This window comes from Exophiala spinifera, assembly GCF_000836115.1.
Source record: "Exophiala spinifera strain CBS 89968 unplaced genomic scaffold supercont1.7, whole genome shotgun sequence".
NCBI lineage: Eukaryota > Fungi > Ascomycota > Eurotiomycetes > Chaetothyriales > Herpotrichiellaceae > Exophiala > Exophiala spinifera.
The window spans coordinates 633,765-651,162 of record NW_015622519.1 but is presented as its reverse complement, the minus strand read 5'-3'; the positions used below and the strand labels follow the sequence as shown (position 1 = coordinate 651,162).

Here is a 17,398-nt window from a genome sequence, read left to right as displayed (position 1 = left end):
TTGTCTCCCCTTGAGAGAACGTCCGATATCAGCATGGAGAAAGTGCCAGGCGGACTGCCTGATGATCTAGGGAGTAGGAGTTGATCTCCCATCTTCTATAGACGTCAACCCTTGGGAGAGGCAGGCAACGTATATGCTTGAGATGGGTTGGATGTTGGAGAAGGGGGATAAAATGGGATTTAAGAAAATGTTCGTTTCTTGTTCTTGGGGACGAGTGTCAGCTTTGTACACGAGGTAATTTACTCTCTGATCTCTGTCCAGCCTCGTTCTGAATTCACTCCCCGTGATTGTCGTGGAGGTCAATGAGGATGTGGTACGCTTTCCGGCAACCAGAGGCAATGCTCAAATGCGGCACGACCGACGGATGGCGTGGATTCATTTTTTGGTCTTCATGAAGAGGTGCCGGATCCACTTGTTCATTCAACGCCGGTTGATCTAGTCGCGCGATGCGATGACGCATCAGGCCGGATATTGCGAGTCTATACGACGGTGTCCGAATCCTCAATCTCGGCTTGAGCTTGAGCATGGGCGTCAGATTGTGCGTTCTCAAAGCGCAAGTCCAAGACCATCAAGAGCAAATGCTCGTGTAGATGGACACGTTTGGACCAGAATGGCCGAAGCTGACCACCGTACTGTGCAATCTTGCGGGAGGCAGGACAAATTCCCATCAAGGTCAGGTAGGTAGGGACATGTCCTGCAAATCGTTCGAAAGGGGAGCCAAGTCTCTTCTTGTGCTTCTTCATGTCAGGAGGAAGTCTGCGGCCATGAGAAGCTCCAGGCACAATTCAGACGGTATGTCCATGTCAGGGACGCCTTCGCTGTTTCGGAATTTTTCGTTGTAGTAAAAGTATTCCACGACCTTTTCCAGAACGATACCGCTGATGTTTTCGAGGTGGCACACGCCCGTCTGAGCTTCGCTGAAGTTGCCTGCAGGCCACGTGTGTCAGTATTACTTGATGGCACGAGAAGGGGTAGACGAGAAGGGGTGGGGGCCGCGTATCCGTACTCTGTGTGTCCAACATGCGTCGGATCGTGCCAGAGACACACGCAGCGGAACGGCGAACATGGAACTCAAAGCCATCAGACGAAACGAGCGTGACGAAGGGGGATGGGATATTGTTGGCAGCCATCGCGTCAGCTAGGATATTTTGCGAGGATGAAGTAAGGGCCAGGAGTTTCCCTGATCTTGGGGGGAGGGACGGCGAATGTTGAGCTTGGTCTTCGGGACCCAAGAAGAGTACGAGTACAGTAGATACCTGTATGTTATGCCCACGGGGGAGGTAGAAAGCAGCCAAGAGGACTTTTTTTCTCCCAGGCAGAAAACGCGACTGAACCAAGCTAGATGCGTGTACCCGTTAAGGAAAGAATGGCGAGGCGTCAGCTCCCTGGAACGTCAACAGGAGTTCAGCCTTGCACTCTCCAACACAAGTTTGTAGGTCGATAAATCACATAGCTTTCACTGCATCCGTTATCCTGGACGAGAACAAATGACAATACAGGAGAGGGTCTTCGCCGCTAAGACCGCTCTCTGTTCTGCGATAAATAGTGAAACAACTCATACGGGCTCACAGGAGACCTCCATACGAAGGAAAGGAATTCAACAATGTTAAAAAAGTATCGCTTAATCAGTGCATGGTGGTCATAATCTGATCAACATATGCGGGTGCGTGCCATATAGTGTTGTACACTCATTATTGCACCTTCCAACCGAGACAAAGCACATAAATTTTTATCTTGTCATCATGAGCCCTTCGTTACCTACACACTGCCAAACACTCATCCCTTGAGGACCTGTTGGAACTCGCCCAACTCTTAACAACGCCGAGCCAAGACGTGGTGCAGCAACCACTGCAATCAGAGACGCCCCAAAAGTTCGTTTCCAAATCGCTCTACACAGAAACTTCAACTCTGCCTTCGCCACTGCCACCCTTGGCCAGGGTTGGGAGAAGGTACGTGATATCATCCCAAGGATGTCTGTAGAGACCGGTCCGAAGCTACAAATGTTGTTAGTTTTGTGGTCGAATGAAGGATATGGAGGACAACATACGCGTTTCTGATCAAGATAATGCGCAATCAAACCGATAGATCTGCCCAGGACGAACAGACCGTTGAGGACACCCATGCGCATGTAATCCTCGGCCTCCTCCGAACTGAAGATACCAGACGATCTCATCAGATCAACTAAAGATACTGTCAGCCGCGGAGCGGGAGAAAGAACAGAGCTGAGCCAGATAGCCCTGGAGGTATCTTGAACTTACCGAAGCATACTGCAATGCAGCCATCGACGTTGAGGATGAGATTGTCTTTCTTGGATGTGGTGACAGTCTCGACAGCAATAGCATAGTCGAGTAGTTTGTGAGATGGGAAGTGCTTCAGGACATACTCCTTGACGAGCTCGACACGAAGATCGGGGTTGTTTCGGGACTTGATACGATGTCCAATACCAGGAACTACAGACTTTGTTAGCTTTTTGGGCAATACAACAACCGAGGGCAGACATACTGAGCTTGTTCTCCTTTCTCATGGTGTCGACGAACTCACGAGGGGACCAGCCCTTGTCAAAGGCCTTGGAGAACTCCTCGGCAGCACCATCAAGAGCACCACCAAAGCGGGAACCAATGGTGAGAAGACCGGCGACAAGTGAAGAGATCAGGTCTTTGCCAGCACGGGTTGTGATGATGGTGTTCATGGCACCAGACACGGCTGGACCGTGATCGGCAGTCAACATGAGGACCATCTCCAAGAACTTGCTGGCAAACGGAGGGAATCGGCGACGGAACCACAGCAGAGACATGACACCCCCGATACCGATGTCCTCCTTGAAGACATCTGAAATTGGCATACCGGCATAGAGCAATTCTTGACCTCTATCGTCGGAAATGGTGGAAATGAAAGCGGCGGGCTTTCGGATAAGTCCCAATTCCTGGGCCCAGGCGTAATCGATGGGGATCTTGGGAGGAACTGGCTCTGGCGCAGGTTTGATCGTGCCTTCCTTGACGAGCTTCTGGTAGACTTCGGCAAGGACCTGGGGCATCTCTTCAAAGGTATCGGGAACAAAGAATCCAGCCTCCTTCATCGACTGGTTCTTGACAACAGCAGTCTCGAGTTGAGAGTTGGCAGATGCACCGGCGTGGCCGAATTGAACCTCAGTCTTGAACATGCTAGCGCAGGTACCGATAGCCCAAGCCACGATGGGCTTGGTGATTTGGCCCTTCTTGACCGCCTCAATGACTCTGTACTCTTCGACACCACCGACTTCACCTAGAAGAACCAGAATTTTACATTCAGGCTCGTTCTGGTATCGGATCAGATGGTCGATGAAGGTGGTTCCAGGATATCTGTCACCACCAATGGCGACACCCTCGTACACACCGTCGGTGTTTTGGGAAATAATGTTGTTGAGTTCGTTGGACATACCACCAGACTTGGAGACATAACCAACCGAGCCCTTGCGGTACAGCTTGGAGGCCACAATGTTGTCCATCATACCACCAGTGTTGCCAATCTTGAACGCACCCGGCTTGATACCACCGACTGTAGCAGGTCCGATAATGGTAATTCCCTTCTCTTTCGACTTGATCATGATCTCACGGGCACGTCTCTCAGGGACACCTTCTGCGATGATGGCAATGGTGCGGACTTGGGGGATGTTCATGAGCTCCATAGTCGAACTGTAGACTGATCGAGAAGACGCAAAGTTCACAATCGTGTCAACATCTGGGTGCTTCTCGAAAGCCTTGTCCACGGACTGGTAGACTGGCAAGAGAGTTTCGCTGGTACCCCAGTACATTTTGCTGACGAATTGACCGCCAAATGTGTAGATGATACCAGCAACGGAGGGGGTCGTTCGCTTGCAGATGAAGTCGAAGTCGAGCATTCCCTGGACGGCCTTGGGTTGCATACCACTGTTCCCTCTGTTAGATCTCTTTCCGTCGTTGATTCAGCAGTCACGTCTGTTACTTACTAGACAAAACATCTCGTCTTGTTGTGGAAGAGGGCATGTTGAACAGGGCTCAGAACCCTCGAAGGAGGGTCAAATCGACGGATGTTGTCGTTGGCAGAGAACGGTGTCTCTGATCCCGGCGAGTTGTTGCCATCTGGGATGTTCACTTTGGGCAACCCATTGGAGATGGGCGCAGGCCCGCTGGCAGAAGGCATGGTAGGAGAGTCTTGAGGAGATTCTTGACGAACTGGAAGCCCCATTGCGTTAGTTGAAGTGCCGTGGGAGACTGGGACGATATACAATCTGAGGAAGGGGTAGAGGGCAAAGAGACCTCGCACTTTTCGTAGACTTACCTTTGGACAATATGGAGTGTTGAGTGCGTGGTAGATGTGGAGGGAGGGAAGAGAGACTGTCGGTTGAAATTCAGCGAAAAGCACCAACACCGACCGAGTGAGAAAAAGTTGTTCGAGGTGAATCTGGCGGTGGTCCAACTTACCAGATTGGTGTGGAGTGTGAGATGATGCTGGGTGCGCCCGCGAGAAAATAACGAATGCCAGATTGTACACAGTAGTTCGCAGTCTCTGCGATTTGTTGGAGAGGCTGCTTGTTGAGCTCCGGGTGCTAAGGGCTGGCGGTCCCCCCCGAAAATAGCATGGCGGCCCCCAACTTGTTGATCCCTGCGTTGCGGTGAGACTTTTCTGTGGACCGTGAAGCCTCTCTGTTCTCGCCCTGAGATACTCCGGACGGGTGCTAGTCCACTATTGTACACCCCCTTAACGAGCAAGCCTCAATTGCTATCTAGTTCACCATTATTATTGACCATTTGCGGCCCGTCGTCGGAAAGGCTGGCACTCAGCTTTTGGCGGGCCTGATCCCTGGACCGTCAGAGAGTGGAGCGTGGACATTGGACAGAGCCACAGGGGAACCAGGCCCGCGTCGAGTCGTCGCGTGTCTCGTTGGCGCTGCTGTTCGGAGTCCGGTCAACGTATCTCGTATCCCCGGGTGGCACGATGTTCTCCTCGATACCATTCGGCGAATATCCTGAACGCCTCCAATACATCGGGACCATATCGGAGCTGTAATGGAGACCTCATAGGGAAATTGCCAGGTTACCTCTGTTTCCATGACGAACGGAGTTCGGAGTACCAGAGACTTGCAACAGAACGATGCGTGGTCTCAATGGAACCGGCAGCTGAGTCCAGTCTGCAAACAAATGCAGCATGCATCGTCATCCTCGCAGGGCCAGCGCGGCCACTAGGCTGACAAGGGGGGGTGATCGATCTCAATGGTAGGCTATTAGTTAGGGAGGTCTCAAGCGTTGCGAGAAGGAGAGTCATTCCTCGTAAGGATACGGAGCACGAGGCGGCATCTGAAGGCGGCTGTACAATACTGAGGTTGTACTGTAGGCTCGTGGCCCGTGGCTAGTGAGGCCCGTGGGATGTACAAAGCTGGACCCCCCCTCCCCGATCCACTAGCGTCTAGTTGAAGTTGGTTAAGTTTAGCAATCCCCCATAGGGCTAAAGCCCCCTACTAGACTCTCCCAACAACGTCTCCGCCAAAAAATTATTGTGCAAGGTCGCTCTCCGAACGCCAGCAATTATTGTCCCTGCGACTCAACCCAATCCAGACGATAATTCTGCCCCCAAAGCTGTTTGGACTTCTGCCACACCGCGCCCTCACCCTTGAATTCAGAAGAATAGCCAGTCTATTACAGTTCACTGTCGTCGAGACTTCATCTTCTGCCCGTCTACCATCTCGACTTCTGTACAACCCCCTTTTGTGTCCTCAACTTTCCCAAGTCCTTCCTCTGTTTACCCCTCACCGCCGCAACAATGTCAGCGAAGTCTATTCTCGAGGCTGATGGAAAGGCCATCCTGAACTACCACCTCACTCGTGCTCCAGTGGTCAAGCCGACTCCTCTGAAACCATCGGGCGTGCACAACCCTCCTGCAAAACTAGCCTCTCTCTACTTCCCCGAAGATGAATCGGTGAAGACGGTCCTCGACCAAGCAGAAGCCACCTATCCATGGCTCCTCGCGCAGGGTGCCAAGTTCGTTGCAAAGCCAGATCAACTGATCAAGAGAAGAGGAAAGAGCGGCCTGTTGGCCTTGAACAAGACCTGGCCCGAGGCTCGAGCATGGATTGAAGCCAGAGCCGGCAAGGAACAAAAGGTCGAGACGGTCACTGGTGTCCTCAGACAATTCTTGGTTGAGCCGTTTGTGCCTCATCCTCAGGACACTGAATACTACATCAACATCAACTCAGTCAGAGATGTAAGAATTCCACCCACAGGCTCTCGGGAAGACGCTAATCAAGCATTAGGGCGACTGGATCCTCTTCACGCACGAGGGTGGCGTTGATGTAGGTGACGTTGATGCAAAGGCAGAGAAAGTCCTCATTCCAGTCGACTTGAAGGAATTCCCTTCAAATCAAGAGCTGGCCACGGCACTTCTCAAGAAGGTCCCTAAAGGTGTCCACAACGTTCTCCTGGATTTCATTGTCCGACTCTACTCAGTCTACGTGGATTGCCAGTTTACCTACCTCGAGATCAACCCCTTGGTCGTCATCCCCAACGCTGCCGGCACTTCAGCTGATGTCCACTTCCTCGATCTTGCAGCGAAACTAGACCAGACAGCTGACTTTGAATGCGGCACAAAATGGGCCATTGCACGAAGTCCCGCTGCTCTTGGTCTCCCCGGAACCAAGACCGATGGAAAGGTCACCATCGACGTTGGACCACCAATGGAATTCCCCGCACCTTTCGGACGTGAGCTCAGCAAAGAAGAGAAGTACATTGCGGACATGGATGCGAAGACCGGTGCCTCACTCAAACTTACTGTATTGAACTCTCAAGGTCGCATCTGGACCCTGGTCGCCGGCGGTGGTGCTTCAGTCGTGTACGCAGACGCCATTGCTTCCGCTGGCTTCGTCTCTGAATTGGCCAATTATGGTGAATATTCAGGCGCCCCTAGCGAGACGCAGACGTACAACTATGCCCGCACAGTTCTCGACTTGATGCTCCGAGCGCCATTGCACCTTGATGGCAAGGTTCTGTTCATCGGTGGTGGTATTGCCAACTTTACCAACGTTGCCTCCACCTTCAAGGGTGTCATCCGCGCCCTAAGAGAGGTCGCTCCTATCCTCAACGATCACAAGGTTCAGATCTGGGTCCGTCGTGCCGGTCCCAACTACCAAGAAGGTCTCAAGAACATCAAGGCTGTGGGTGAAGAGCTCAAGCTCAACATGCATGTGTACGGCCCTGAAATGCATGTCAGCGGTATTGTGCCTTTGGCCCTGCTCGGCAAGAAGTCCACCATCCCCGAATTTGGCGGGCAATAGATGATTCTTCTGGGCTGTTATGTAGTTTGGTCTAAAGTGTGTTCCTTGTCAAGCAGTTTTGGTGGGCTGGCATGCGCCTGGGCAATCGGAAAAGGCATTGGTGTTTCTTTGCGGAGTTTGCCTGATGATTACGAAGGAGCATTGTTTGCTGTGTGTACGAGTAGTAATCGCCCCTTTTGGGTGCGATTGACCTCGGGACTGATGAACATGAATATCATATGTTAGACCTTGACGGTAATGACAAAGTGACGCAAAGCCAAACCCTTCTTCGATGCCAGGAGCAAAAACTCTCCCCCCCCATGATAAATGCTCACCGTGAAGCCGCTGTGCTTCAGATGATGAAAAGCCTTCGCGCTCGAATAGTTCCCATTAGAACCGGGATAACCCATATTGCATGTCGCTACCCAGCGGCCCCCTGACTCTCAGCGTCTTCAGGAGCTGCCACCAGGTCAAGTCAGAGTGTCCTAAATAACTGAGTAACGGGAAGTTGTTAATTGCCACGGTACGTTAAAGAGAACCGTCACATTCCATCATCCCCTTTATGAGTATATGCTGCTTGCTTGCGCCCGTGAATATCTACTGCTCACTGATGATGATCCAAATCAAGGTCAGTCAAATTTCACGCAGTAAATCCCAATCCCTTGGCCTCCGCATCTCCCATCAACGCGCTTTTCACTTCCTCTTCGCCGACCTTGAGCCTGATCTTGCCGGCCCGTTCACCTTTGTTCCTGGATTCCATGGCAATCACACCAGCTTCAACCAAGTCCATTGCAGCGCCGCCCAGGGCGATGACGCGAGGCAGCGGAGCGGTTGCTTTGTCGTCGACGAGAAGGAAGTCGTGAATCGTGCTGTTCTCGGCCACGTCGGCAATGCGTTTGGCTTCGACGACAACCTCGCCCAGCGTGGATTCGGCGACGCCAGTGCGACGAGACCGTGCGAGCAAGGCCGCCAGGAACAGCTTCGACGATAGCGGGAGAGACCGCAAGTGCTGAGCGACAGGCGACGATGTCGCTTCGTTGATGGCTTGTCTGATGGTGGCGATCGTAACTCGAGCCATCGGCCTAGACCCTTCAGAGTCAGGTTGACCCTTCCCCTTTCGACTGGGCGTCCCGGCTGACGTGTCCTCGTTGTTGGCCTGCGCGGTTGCGTTGTTTCTCTCGTGTGTATTCTCTGCAATCTCGACTGCGCGCCGGCAAATGTCCAGCGCTCGACGTGCATCGCCAGACACAGCGGCCACCTTTTGACTGGCAAATTGCACGGCGTCCTTGTCCACGATGTTTCCAGGCACGCCTTCTAATCTGGAGGAGATGATCTCCATCAGTTGCGTGTGGGTGTAGCCTGGAAACGTGATCCTGGTCAATCCTAGACGTGAGCTGATCTTGTTGGAAAGTGTCCGTTCTGGCAGATCCATGGTGTTGGCCACCGCAAGGACAATCAACTTTGAATGTCGCATTGCTGGCCAGTTGAAGAAATTGTACATGACACTCTGATTCCGCGTCACAAGTTGGTCAAGCTCGTCCATGAGGACGACACATGGAATGCGGCGGGGGGACGGATGGGAGAACTCTTGTTCCAAAAGGCTCAGTGCGTGGTTGGGACTGACGCGATCTCCTTTCAGAGCCTCCCATAGCAATGAGTAGGACTGGTGGGGTTCGGTGACTTTCATGCCGTTGATCTCGACGAAATTGAAGTCATCCAGCTCGTCGTTCAATACAGCTTGGTGAAGCGAAGTTACCACATCTCTGACAGTTGCCGTCTTGCCCGTGCCTGGTGTACCAGAGATGTAGATGCAGCCGCCGGACCCGTCAACGATCGCCGAGTATAAATGCGAATAGACTGTGTTGAACTCATTGGATCGACACGGCAGCGACGTGGGGACAGCAGATACATGCAAGGTAGTTCGTGCATGTGAGTATGGCGTCGACATGTACTGCGAGGGAGAAAGTACTCGTGTACCAAGAGGCGTAATCTCAATCGGCTTCTTAATCATAATTCGTTTGTGAGTTGGCGTAGTGTACTTGGACGCTTTAACCGCAGAGCGTGGAGTTGCGGCGGTGGAAGTCGTTTTTCGACGTTTACTCGGTGTCTTTGGCTCTTCTTCCGGAGGCGCAGCTTTCTGGTTATAATCGAGATCTTCCTGTTTGGCGGCTGCTCGTCTTTTGTTGCCCTTGGTCTGTTCCTTGATCCAGTCGATCAGATCGAGCAAATTTTCGGGACCTTTGTAGATCTCGTCCCAGACGAAATCTTCCGTAAATTGGAGTGTTCTTTGCTTGACTCCTCTGCGACACAGGATGGTCTTTGAATACTTGTTGGCAGCCGATTTCGATTTTGGAGGCTGTCCACCGGGGTACTTCTGAAAGAAAGCGTCCTTTGACAGAACTGTTGCTTTGCCGTTGATCGCCGTCAGAGGGTTCATGTTAAAGTCGGTTGTAATATAGGATTCATTAGGGAGCACATCAGCGAGGATCTTCGATCGCTTTCCGAAAGCCAGCTCCTCAGGCGTGCAGAACCATTGGATGTAGACCGACATTTCGTCTTCGCCATCCTCATCGGTCTCGGAAAAGGCACAAATGAGCCCGACCCAGTCTTTGCCTTGTTCAGGGGATTTCAACAAGATTGCATCTCCAACCTTGACTGAAAAGGAGCCCATCTGCGCACCGATAATCTGTCGTTTCTTAGCAGACGTAGAGAGGGCGTCTGCTTTTCGTTTCTTTGAGGGTGTCTTCTCCTCGTCCGGTGAGTAAGTGGCCCCTTCATCCGAGTACACCCATTGCCAGGGGTGATCCTCGTATCCAAGCTCGTCATCGGAATCTTCTCGATGAAGGCCACCTTTGGTTGCATATTTCTTTTGTCTTTGCATTTCTGTATGGGGGGGTAGTGGGTGGTTGACTTACTAGGGTCGAGTGCCTGTGTTTCTTGCCTAAGTCGTTTTCTCATACGGGTAAGTATGTCGCAGCTTCAAGTTGTTTCAGCGAGTCGCGAAAACGACGCGTCAGAACGCCTCGACGCGTCGCGATATCAATTTAATGTTTTTGGTTTAGTGGATGATTAGATAAGATGCTCTTTGCTTGGCTTCACAATGGGCCCGTTTCTGGACGGTGGTATTGTCAATACCTGCATAGACCGTCGCTGTAGGACTATTGTACAATCCACCAGGCAGGGCCTCGCTCTTTCCTCTTCCGTATGCTTCCAAACTATTGCTGAACTTGCAGGACCCAGGCAGCAAAGGTCCTCACTGTCCCAATACACGAAGTGTAGCACGTACAGCTACCAAAGATGCTGCTCGTTTCCACCTGATAAACAAGCCGCCGGCCACCTAGCAGTATTTCATCGCTGCAGACTGCTCAAGCCTACACCCGTAGGCAATTTTGATCTCAAACCCCCTCGATCTAGAGTAGCTCCGCTGAATGACAGTTGCAAGCAGAGCCAGCGACAAATTGGCCGCCGGGTGACCACCAAGCTAAGAGATCCGGGTGATAGAGAAGTCCTTCTCCCCATAAACACCGAGATCTAGATTGGCGATAACGTGTTTCGAGCGAGGCAATGACAACTGTGGTCATTGGGGTTGCAAGTGGTTGCCATATTCAACCCGGTCACATCCAGGTCGTTCTCCTGGGCCACCACCCATCTCGATTTTCCAGACCATCAAATCCTAGGGTCAAGCCACCAACCCTTCATCATCTCATCACAAAAACCTCTACACCTTGATCGACGCCCCTCTGCGACGTCTCTTCTGTCAAGTCGCAACCATGAGCGAGTAAGTCTGGTATCTCAAATCTTGCAGGCGCGCTATGTTGACATTACTATCTAGCCATGAAGGTGACGGCCTGGATCTTGAGCGTACGTCTTCTGTCCGCCCATCCCTCACTGGGCTTGTCCTATACCTTGCAACGTACGCAGAATTAACGGTGAACAGGATGGGAGGCAACAACCTTGCCGAGTGGCTCGGTATACTCTTACGCCACGTCGGAAGCCGGGAATCAAGCGCTTGTTCCAGGCGCGAACTCGTTCTACCCACCAGCGGGACCCCGTAACGGATCTCGACGAGAACCGCCAGATCGACTGTCATCTCCGAGGGTCTTCGGGCGCCATGCTGGAAGACACCCCATTCGCTCCTTCAAGAGTCCCGCACAGCTTCAGTGCGAAGCTGGGAATGAGCCGAATGGCATATTCAACTTGGATGACCCCTGGGGTAAAATAAGGTCGATGGCCTTGAAGAATGCGCCGGTTCCACATCCACAACAGCGAATAATGAACATTATGAACAAGCACGAAACATACATTCGCGAGCCGACTGAGAACGACGAACGTCTCTACATCTGGGGCAATACTAAACAGGTTGATGGTACAAAGGCCGAGTTGTCAGACTGGGTACAGAGCGTCCGGTTGGCATTCGCGAATTCCAAGCCGTCCTCCCACTCGTGGACCAGGATGCATGCACTGGATGGGAGGACCGAGCATCGTCTAGATCGGCAGAACAAGCAGAAGGCATTGAATCGCCATCTACGGGACGTCTCTCTACCATATCCTTTCCAGGCTGCACTGCTGTGGCCCAAAGACATGGATATTGATGAGTTCCAAGAAGTCAACGAGGTCGCCCTCGAGGAGCTAAGAGACACATACATATGTCACATCGCTTTCCAGAATACCGATCCCCAACATGTCATCATAGAAACATACGCTGAGAAAGAGATGCTGAAGCTCATGAGCAGAATTCTCAACCTCATCAAAGAGACTGTGTCAAAGCGTGAGCAAGTTTCCACTGTGAGCATGCTGCACCTCCCGGACTTTGAGATTTACAGAGATCGGGTCGGCCTCCAAGACAAAGACCCTCGTTCCGATACATATCTCCCAACATTGCATGGCAACCTCGCTCCTAGTGATGCTGACTACAATGTCCAACGACTGAAATCACACAGCAGCAATCGATTGAAGATCAAGACTATCCTGGATAGTTCACTGAAGCGGCTGAGGATGTCTCAGCAGCATGTGCGCATGAGAGTAGTGTTTGGCGAACTTGGATTCACACTGTTCCAAAAGCCAGAAGGTGGGGCGGAGACTTACAGCTTTGAAGAATTCAAGAAAATGGTTACCAGGGGCCGGACAAAACTCAGCCTGAACAACCTGCCGGTCAGACAAGGCGATATCAAAGACTTGCCTGATGTGCTTGACTCGATGGATGCATTTTCTGACCGCACAGAAACATACGGGGCTTTCTTTGACTTTGCCGGCAAGGGTTACACCACGCTTCGGCTCGACGCTTCATTCGTTCCTAATGCAATGGGCGAAGTTGATACTTTGGAGCAGCAGTGGCTTGAAATTGGAGAGAAAGTCTCCATGCTCCAAGTCAGTGTGTTATGCTTTGATCGTCCTGATCTACAGATTACGCTCGATGCCTTCCCTTTATACTCTAACGCGGCTTCAAAACCTGAAATGGAGAAATTTCGTCTGAACTTGTCATATGAACCACCAGCAAATGGCATCAAAGATATCCCTCGACGACGCGTCAAATATCCACAAGCATTCAGCCAAATTCGCAGAGTTCATGAATTGACAATGGTCCGATGGAGATTCCGGCGGACGGACGGTATCTTTGAGCTCCGTCGAAAAGATATCTATGATGACAGCACGAGACACCCAAGCCCAAGCCCAATTGAAACACGTTGGCATGCATTGTACTACTATCCCGAATGGGACAACCTCATGGGTCACTTCTCGACGATCAAGCCAGGTGAAGACATCACTTGGAGTAAATCTGTTGCAACATTCTTTCCCGAGAGTGACAGATCGGGTAGTGCTCTACCGAAAGGATTCAAGAATTTCATGACAGAGGTCGAAGAGATTCAGGGTCTCCTGGGAGAGGCCATAAGTAAATTGGCGAAGGGTAAGATGAAGGCAGATAGCTCTCATGGCGATGAGCAAGCTAGGGATGGCATCTGAAGACATGCGCAGTGCCTTCAAGTGTGTCAACGACACATACACACGAGATCTTTGAGAATTGACAAAAGCGATGAATCTATTATGGGTTAGGTTTTCTGAAGAATGCCACATCGGCGCTTGCGAAACAATCTTTGCAGTTCCAAGGAAGACATTTATTATCATGAGGGTTGCGAAGAAGAAGATAGGTCACTTTTATCCTGCACTTGCTTGTGCTTGGGCCCGGCCCACGCCTGACCCGCTGGCCTGTTCAGCGAGCATTTTCTGCCTCAGAACTGCAGGGAAGGGGACGTCAGTGACTAGGCTTGCAGATATGGCGGTGGCACTCACCATCTTCAATTACTCTCAAATTTTCATTCTTTGCTCCTACGGCTTTTTCAATCTCTACTAGATTCTTGGTCAGGTCATCCACCTTTCCCTTGTAGAAACTGATGCCATCTTCTGGAGATTTCTCGACAAAGAAACCCGTGCCAACATCGACGAGGACGGATGGCTTGGACGATTTGCCAGAGTCGGGAGATGGGTCTGTAGAGCTCGCCAGCGTCGCGGGAACGTAGAGAGATGTCGTCAGCGGGATGAGGAGTGGTGTCTCTGTAAAAAAAAATGTCAGTGACTCACTCACTCACTCGCACAGTGCACCCAGGCGATGCCGAGGAGGGATTCGTCAAATGCGACCCAAGGGGTGGGAATCTCCCAGGAATGCATCAGTGGCATATTGGGGGGGGGGGGGGGGGGGTTTGACAAAGCTGCAACATACCGCCGCTCTTGCCCTGTATTCCATCCTTTATACTTCTTATGCAATCTCTGAAGCGGGATTGGGCGGCCCGGAGGCGCTGGTAGGAGGAGCTCAGGTGTTCGAGTTCTTGGGACAGCCGTGCCTGGAGGGCCGAGAGTTGTTGGACGGAGAGCGTCGACACGTCCACGCCGCCTTGTTGGGAGGACATGTCGCTTCTCGAACGGAAGGGGCAGAAAAGGAGAGCTTTTCCGGGAGAGTTTGTGGCCCTTCACAGGAGTCGTTCAGTGGTACGTTGGTGTCGTACGTCCGGAGAGGCGACCTGTAGATCGACTTGATGTGTGGTCCTGGGTCGGTTCTTGCTTGTAAATTTTGGTGTGGTCACAAGCGAGGCTGCGGGGGGAAATAAATCCTCAGCCTCGTTGCGACAAGGCTGTCAAGTACAACCCCCGATTCATTTACAGCTCCAAGTCACAGACAGAAAGGACACGTTAAGACTTTGCACGATTCAGTTTATAGAGGAGATACAATCTGGCTGCGGACAGCACTGGTCTACAATGTACGAGAGGGGTATCTATTTCGACTAGATGGGAAACGAATATAACAATAGGTAACAGTACATATACACACACAAACAGTTTGTGGACCTTTTTACAACCTCTTCAGTAGGTCACGCACAAACCTGGCCACGCCACTAAGGTCGACGTCCTGTTTGACCTTCAGCCGTCGACATTGGACCTCGACTCGGCCTTTCTCAAAAGCTTTCCCGACCACAATGATTACAGGGTACCCTATGGCGTCGGCATCCTTGAGTTTCCACCCTAGACCTTGTTCTTGGCGGTCGTCCAGAAGGACGTCCACCGCCGTGGCCTCTGGGTCCGGGCTCGGGGTGGCGAGCTCGTCGTAGATTTGCTCCGCAGCTTGCACGCGGGCCTCTTGAGACTTTTGCACAATGATCACGGCTTCGAATGGGGCGATGACACGGGGCCAATTGAGCCCGGACTCGTCCGACAGGCAAGACGCCACGGCTGCGATGAGACGCGAGACGCCAATGCCGTGGCAGCCCATCTCGACCGGGACGGGATCCTGAGCGTTGTCGAGGCGGCTGGTAAGGCCCAATTTCGAACTGTAGCGCGTGCCGAGGTGGAATGTATGCCCGACTTCGATGGCTTTGTTGAGTTGCAGAGTACCTCTGCCACATTCTGGGCACGGGTCTCCTGTTTGGTGTTTGAGCAGATTAATGCCCTGTGTGGTACCGTGTTGAGCGTTGACAAGGTAGAAATCCACGGCCTCGCCGCCGAACCGATCCATGTCCGACGCTATCAGGTCGTGAATGGATTCAGGCTCGACGCGGGAATCCAAAAGGTAGTATATCGACGGTTTTGAAGCCGCCTCTTCAGAACTGGATGACGACAGGTTCTTCTCGAATAAGACGTATGGGTTTTCTAGTCCGGAGTCAATCTCGACGATTCCGGTCAATGCGGCCTTGATGGCATAAGAATTCAAGGACTGATCATGATCCATGCCCGTAGTAGAGGACGTGGTTGTCCGTTGGGGGCCTGTCGCGCGGATGAGATTTCGTCCGTCGAGGCTGACGTAGTCTTCTTGGAGAAGTGGTTGGGTTTTCGCAGCTTTCAACGCAGGTGGAGTATCTTTGATTAATTCCGGTGAACATGTTGGTTGCTGGGAGAACTCTTCGTTTCGCGCGTAGGTGCAGTCGGTACAAGTGATCACGATATCCTCACCAGCAGCGTTGGGGAAGTGGTATTCATGACTGAGATTTCCACCCATGTCTCCAGACACGGCTCTGGCTTCTGTATACGGAACTGTAAGCTCGTCGAGGAAGTTTCGATATGCAGCTCGGATATCGTCGTATGTCGCATGTGCTTCTGTAGGAGTCGCGTCGAAGGTGTACAGGTCCTTCATGAGAAACTCTCGTCCTCGTAGGAGACCGCCTCGAGGGCGCTTCTCGTCCCGGTATTTTCGGCTGATCTGATACAAGCGTATGGGTAGCTGCTGGCGGGTTTGCACTAGACCTGCTACCAACGTGGTGATTTCTTCTTCATGTGTGGGCGTTAGCAGCCATTCGGAGTCTTTGCGGTCCGTAAAAGCGAAAAACTCGGCTCCAGGTTTCCAGCGTCCAGACTTCTGCCATAACGCTTTCGACGACAGTGAAGACAGCGAAACTTTTGAAGCTTTGACAGATCGCATGTGCTTGTCGATTAATCGCTCTAGCTTCTCTTGCACACGCAGGCCGAGAGGGAGCATCTGGAAGATGCCGGCGTAGGCTTGTCGCAGGTAGCCCGCTCGGATGAGGAGCTGCGTCGCGTCCGGAGCTTCCTCATGCTTGTGCACATTGACGGTTGGTATCCAAAATTCGGCCACCCGTTGCCTTGACTTGGTGTGCACGCACCGCAGTGGTGCATGTCGTGCTTTGGGATAACTGTACTTGACCCTGGCCGCAGTCCCGGGTGGAAAGTAATTCTTCATGGTTTAGCCTGTAGAGGCATCCGGCACATCTTCGCCGCCAACGACCATCAGACATACATCCAGTGCGGTATTTATTCTCCGTTAGATCTCGGCCTATCAATATGCTGGATTCAGGTTTGTGCTTGAGCGACGGATGGGCTTGGTCGAGCGAGAACTTTGAGAGCTTCGAAAGATACTGCGTCAAACGACCTTCTAGACAGCCGTATCATTTGAATACGGCAGGTCAAATGACCGACAATGTCGATTCAAGATGCAACGACAGTCGTCAAGCCAGGTAAACATGGCAATGCATTGGGAGACATAAATCCATCCCGGTTTCCAGCATGTTGAATACTCGTTGTACCATTCACGGTCCATCCTTTGCAAGGGTGTCACCCTTTCCAGCGGAGCGTCAGGACCCTCAGACCCTGTATCAACGGAAGCTCGCTTAACTCGCTTTCTCAATCACAGCGTGAGGCATCGCCCAAAACCAGAGTAGGAAAATCTTGGGTATGTACTAATTCGTTCCACAGAAAGTTGGATTTGCCATCTATAATGCTGTGCTAAGAATTTCCATGGCATTGATGGTTTGCGTTCTAAAGTCCGGAAGCTGCTCTTCTGTCCTCCCGGCTTTATCGACTTATCGCCTGTGAATATCTACTCAACCGCAATAAATGAAGAGCATTCTCGCCCGGTCAACAGTGCATATTCATCTTAACAATGCTCAGTCACTCGCCGTTTATGCCTGTGACCGCTGGGCAGGCCAGGAGAGTGCCAATGTGACCTACCGAGTTGGCAAGACCTTTGCTGAGAAAGTCGCATGGGACTTCGTAGAAAAGGAGAAGCCAAACTTTCAGGTAGTGACGATGCTGCTAACGCTGGTCCTAGGACCAATAGTACACTACCTGAACTCACTTGACTATATCAATACGTCGAATGGGAGACTCCGAGACATTATTCAGGTGCGTTGGAGGAAC

General features: G+C 51.9%; 7 protein-coding genes across 7 annotated transcripts; 2 read left to right on the top strand and 5 right to left on the bottom strand.

The window, feature by feature from the left end:
* Nucleotides 1-739: 739 nt before the first annotated feature.
* PV08_09213 (uncharacterized protein) lies at nucleotides 740-1,130 on the bottom strand (the record flags this gene model as incomplete). Its single annotated transcript, XM_016383533.1, has 2 exons — nucleotides 740-927; nucleotides 1,007-1,130. The coding sequence occupies 2 exons, from the start codon at nucleotides 1,128-1,130 to the stop codon at nucleotides 740-742; spliced, it is 312 nt and encodes a 103-aa protein (XP_016232156.1).
* Nucleotides 1,131-1,889: 759 nt separating this feature from the next.
* PV08_09212 (ATP-citrate synthase subunit 1) lies at nucleotides 1,890-4,158 on the bottom strand (the record flags this gene model as incomplete). The annotated part of the gene is made up of 5 exons (XM_016383532.1): nucleotides 1,890-1,994; nucleotides 2,048-2,181; nucleotides 2,259-2,450; nucleotides 2,503-3,905; nucleotides 3,965-4,158. 5 exons carry the CDS (start codon nucleotides 4,156-4,158, stop codon nucleotides 1,890-1,892), a joined length of 2,028 nt encoding a protein of 675 aa, XP_016232155.1.
* Nucleotides 4,159-5,775: 1,617 nt separating this feature from the next.
* On the top strand, nucleotides 5,776-7,282 carry PV08_09211 (uncharacterized protein; the record flags this gene model as incomplete). The annotated part of the gene is made up of 2 exons (XM_016383531.1): nucleotides 5,776-6,216; nucleotides 6,266-7,282. The coding sequence occupies 2 exons, from the start codon at nucleotides 5,776-5,778 to the stop codon at nucleotides 7,280-7,282; spliced, it is 1,458 nt and encodes a 485-aa protein (XP_016232154.1).
* A 619-nt stretch (nucleotides 7,283-7,901) lies between these two features.
* Nucleotides 7,902-10,142, bottom strand: PV08_09210 (uncharacterized protein; the record flags this gene model as incomplete). Its single annotated transcript, XM_016383530.1, has 1 exon — nucleotides 7,902-10,142. The coding sequence occupies one exon, from the start codon at nucleotides 10,140-10,142 to the stop codon at nucleotides 7,902-7,904; it is 2,241 nt and encodes a 746-aa protein (XP_016232153.1).
* Nucleotides 10,143-11,031: 889 nt separating this feature from the next.
* On the top strand, nucleotides 11,032-13,222 carry PV08_09209 (uncharacterized protein; the record flags this gene model as incomplete). Its single annotated transcript, XM_016383529.1, has 3 exons — nucleotides 11,032-11,039; nucleotides 11,094-11,122; nucleotides 11,199-13,222. 3 exons carry the CDS (start codon nucleotides 11,032-11,034, stop codon nucleotides 13,220-13,222), a joined length of 2,061 nt encoding a protein of 686 aa, XP_016232152.1.
* A 192-nt stretch (nucleotides 13,223-13,414) lies between these two features.
* Nucleotides 13,415-14,163, bottom strand: PV08_09208 (prefoldin, alpha subunit; the record flags this gene model as incomplete). Its single annotated transcript, XM_016383528.1, has 3 exons — nucleotides 13,415-13,494; nucleotides 13,550-13,810; nucleotides 13,977-14,163. The coding sequence occupies 3 exons, from the start codon at nucleotides 14,161-14,163 to the stop codon at nucleotides 13,415-13,417; spliced, it is 528 nt and encodes a 175-aa protein (XP_016232151.1).
* A 440-nt stretch (nucleotides 14,164-14,603) lies between these two features.
* Nucleotides 14,604-16,442, bottom strand: PV08_09207 (proline-tRNA ligase; the record flags this gene model as incomplete). Its single annotated transcript, XM_016383527.1, has 1 exon — nucleotides 14,604-16,442. The coding sequence occupies one exon, from the start codon at nucleotides 16,440-16,442 to the stop codon at nucleotides 14,604-14,606; it is 1,839 nt and encodes a 612-aa protein (XP_016232150.1).
* Between the last annotated feature and the right edge of the window lie 956 nt (nucleotides 16,443-17,398).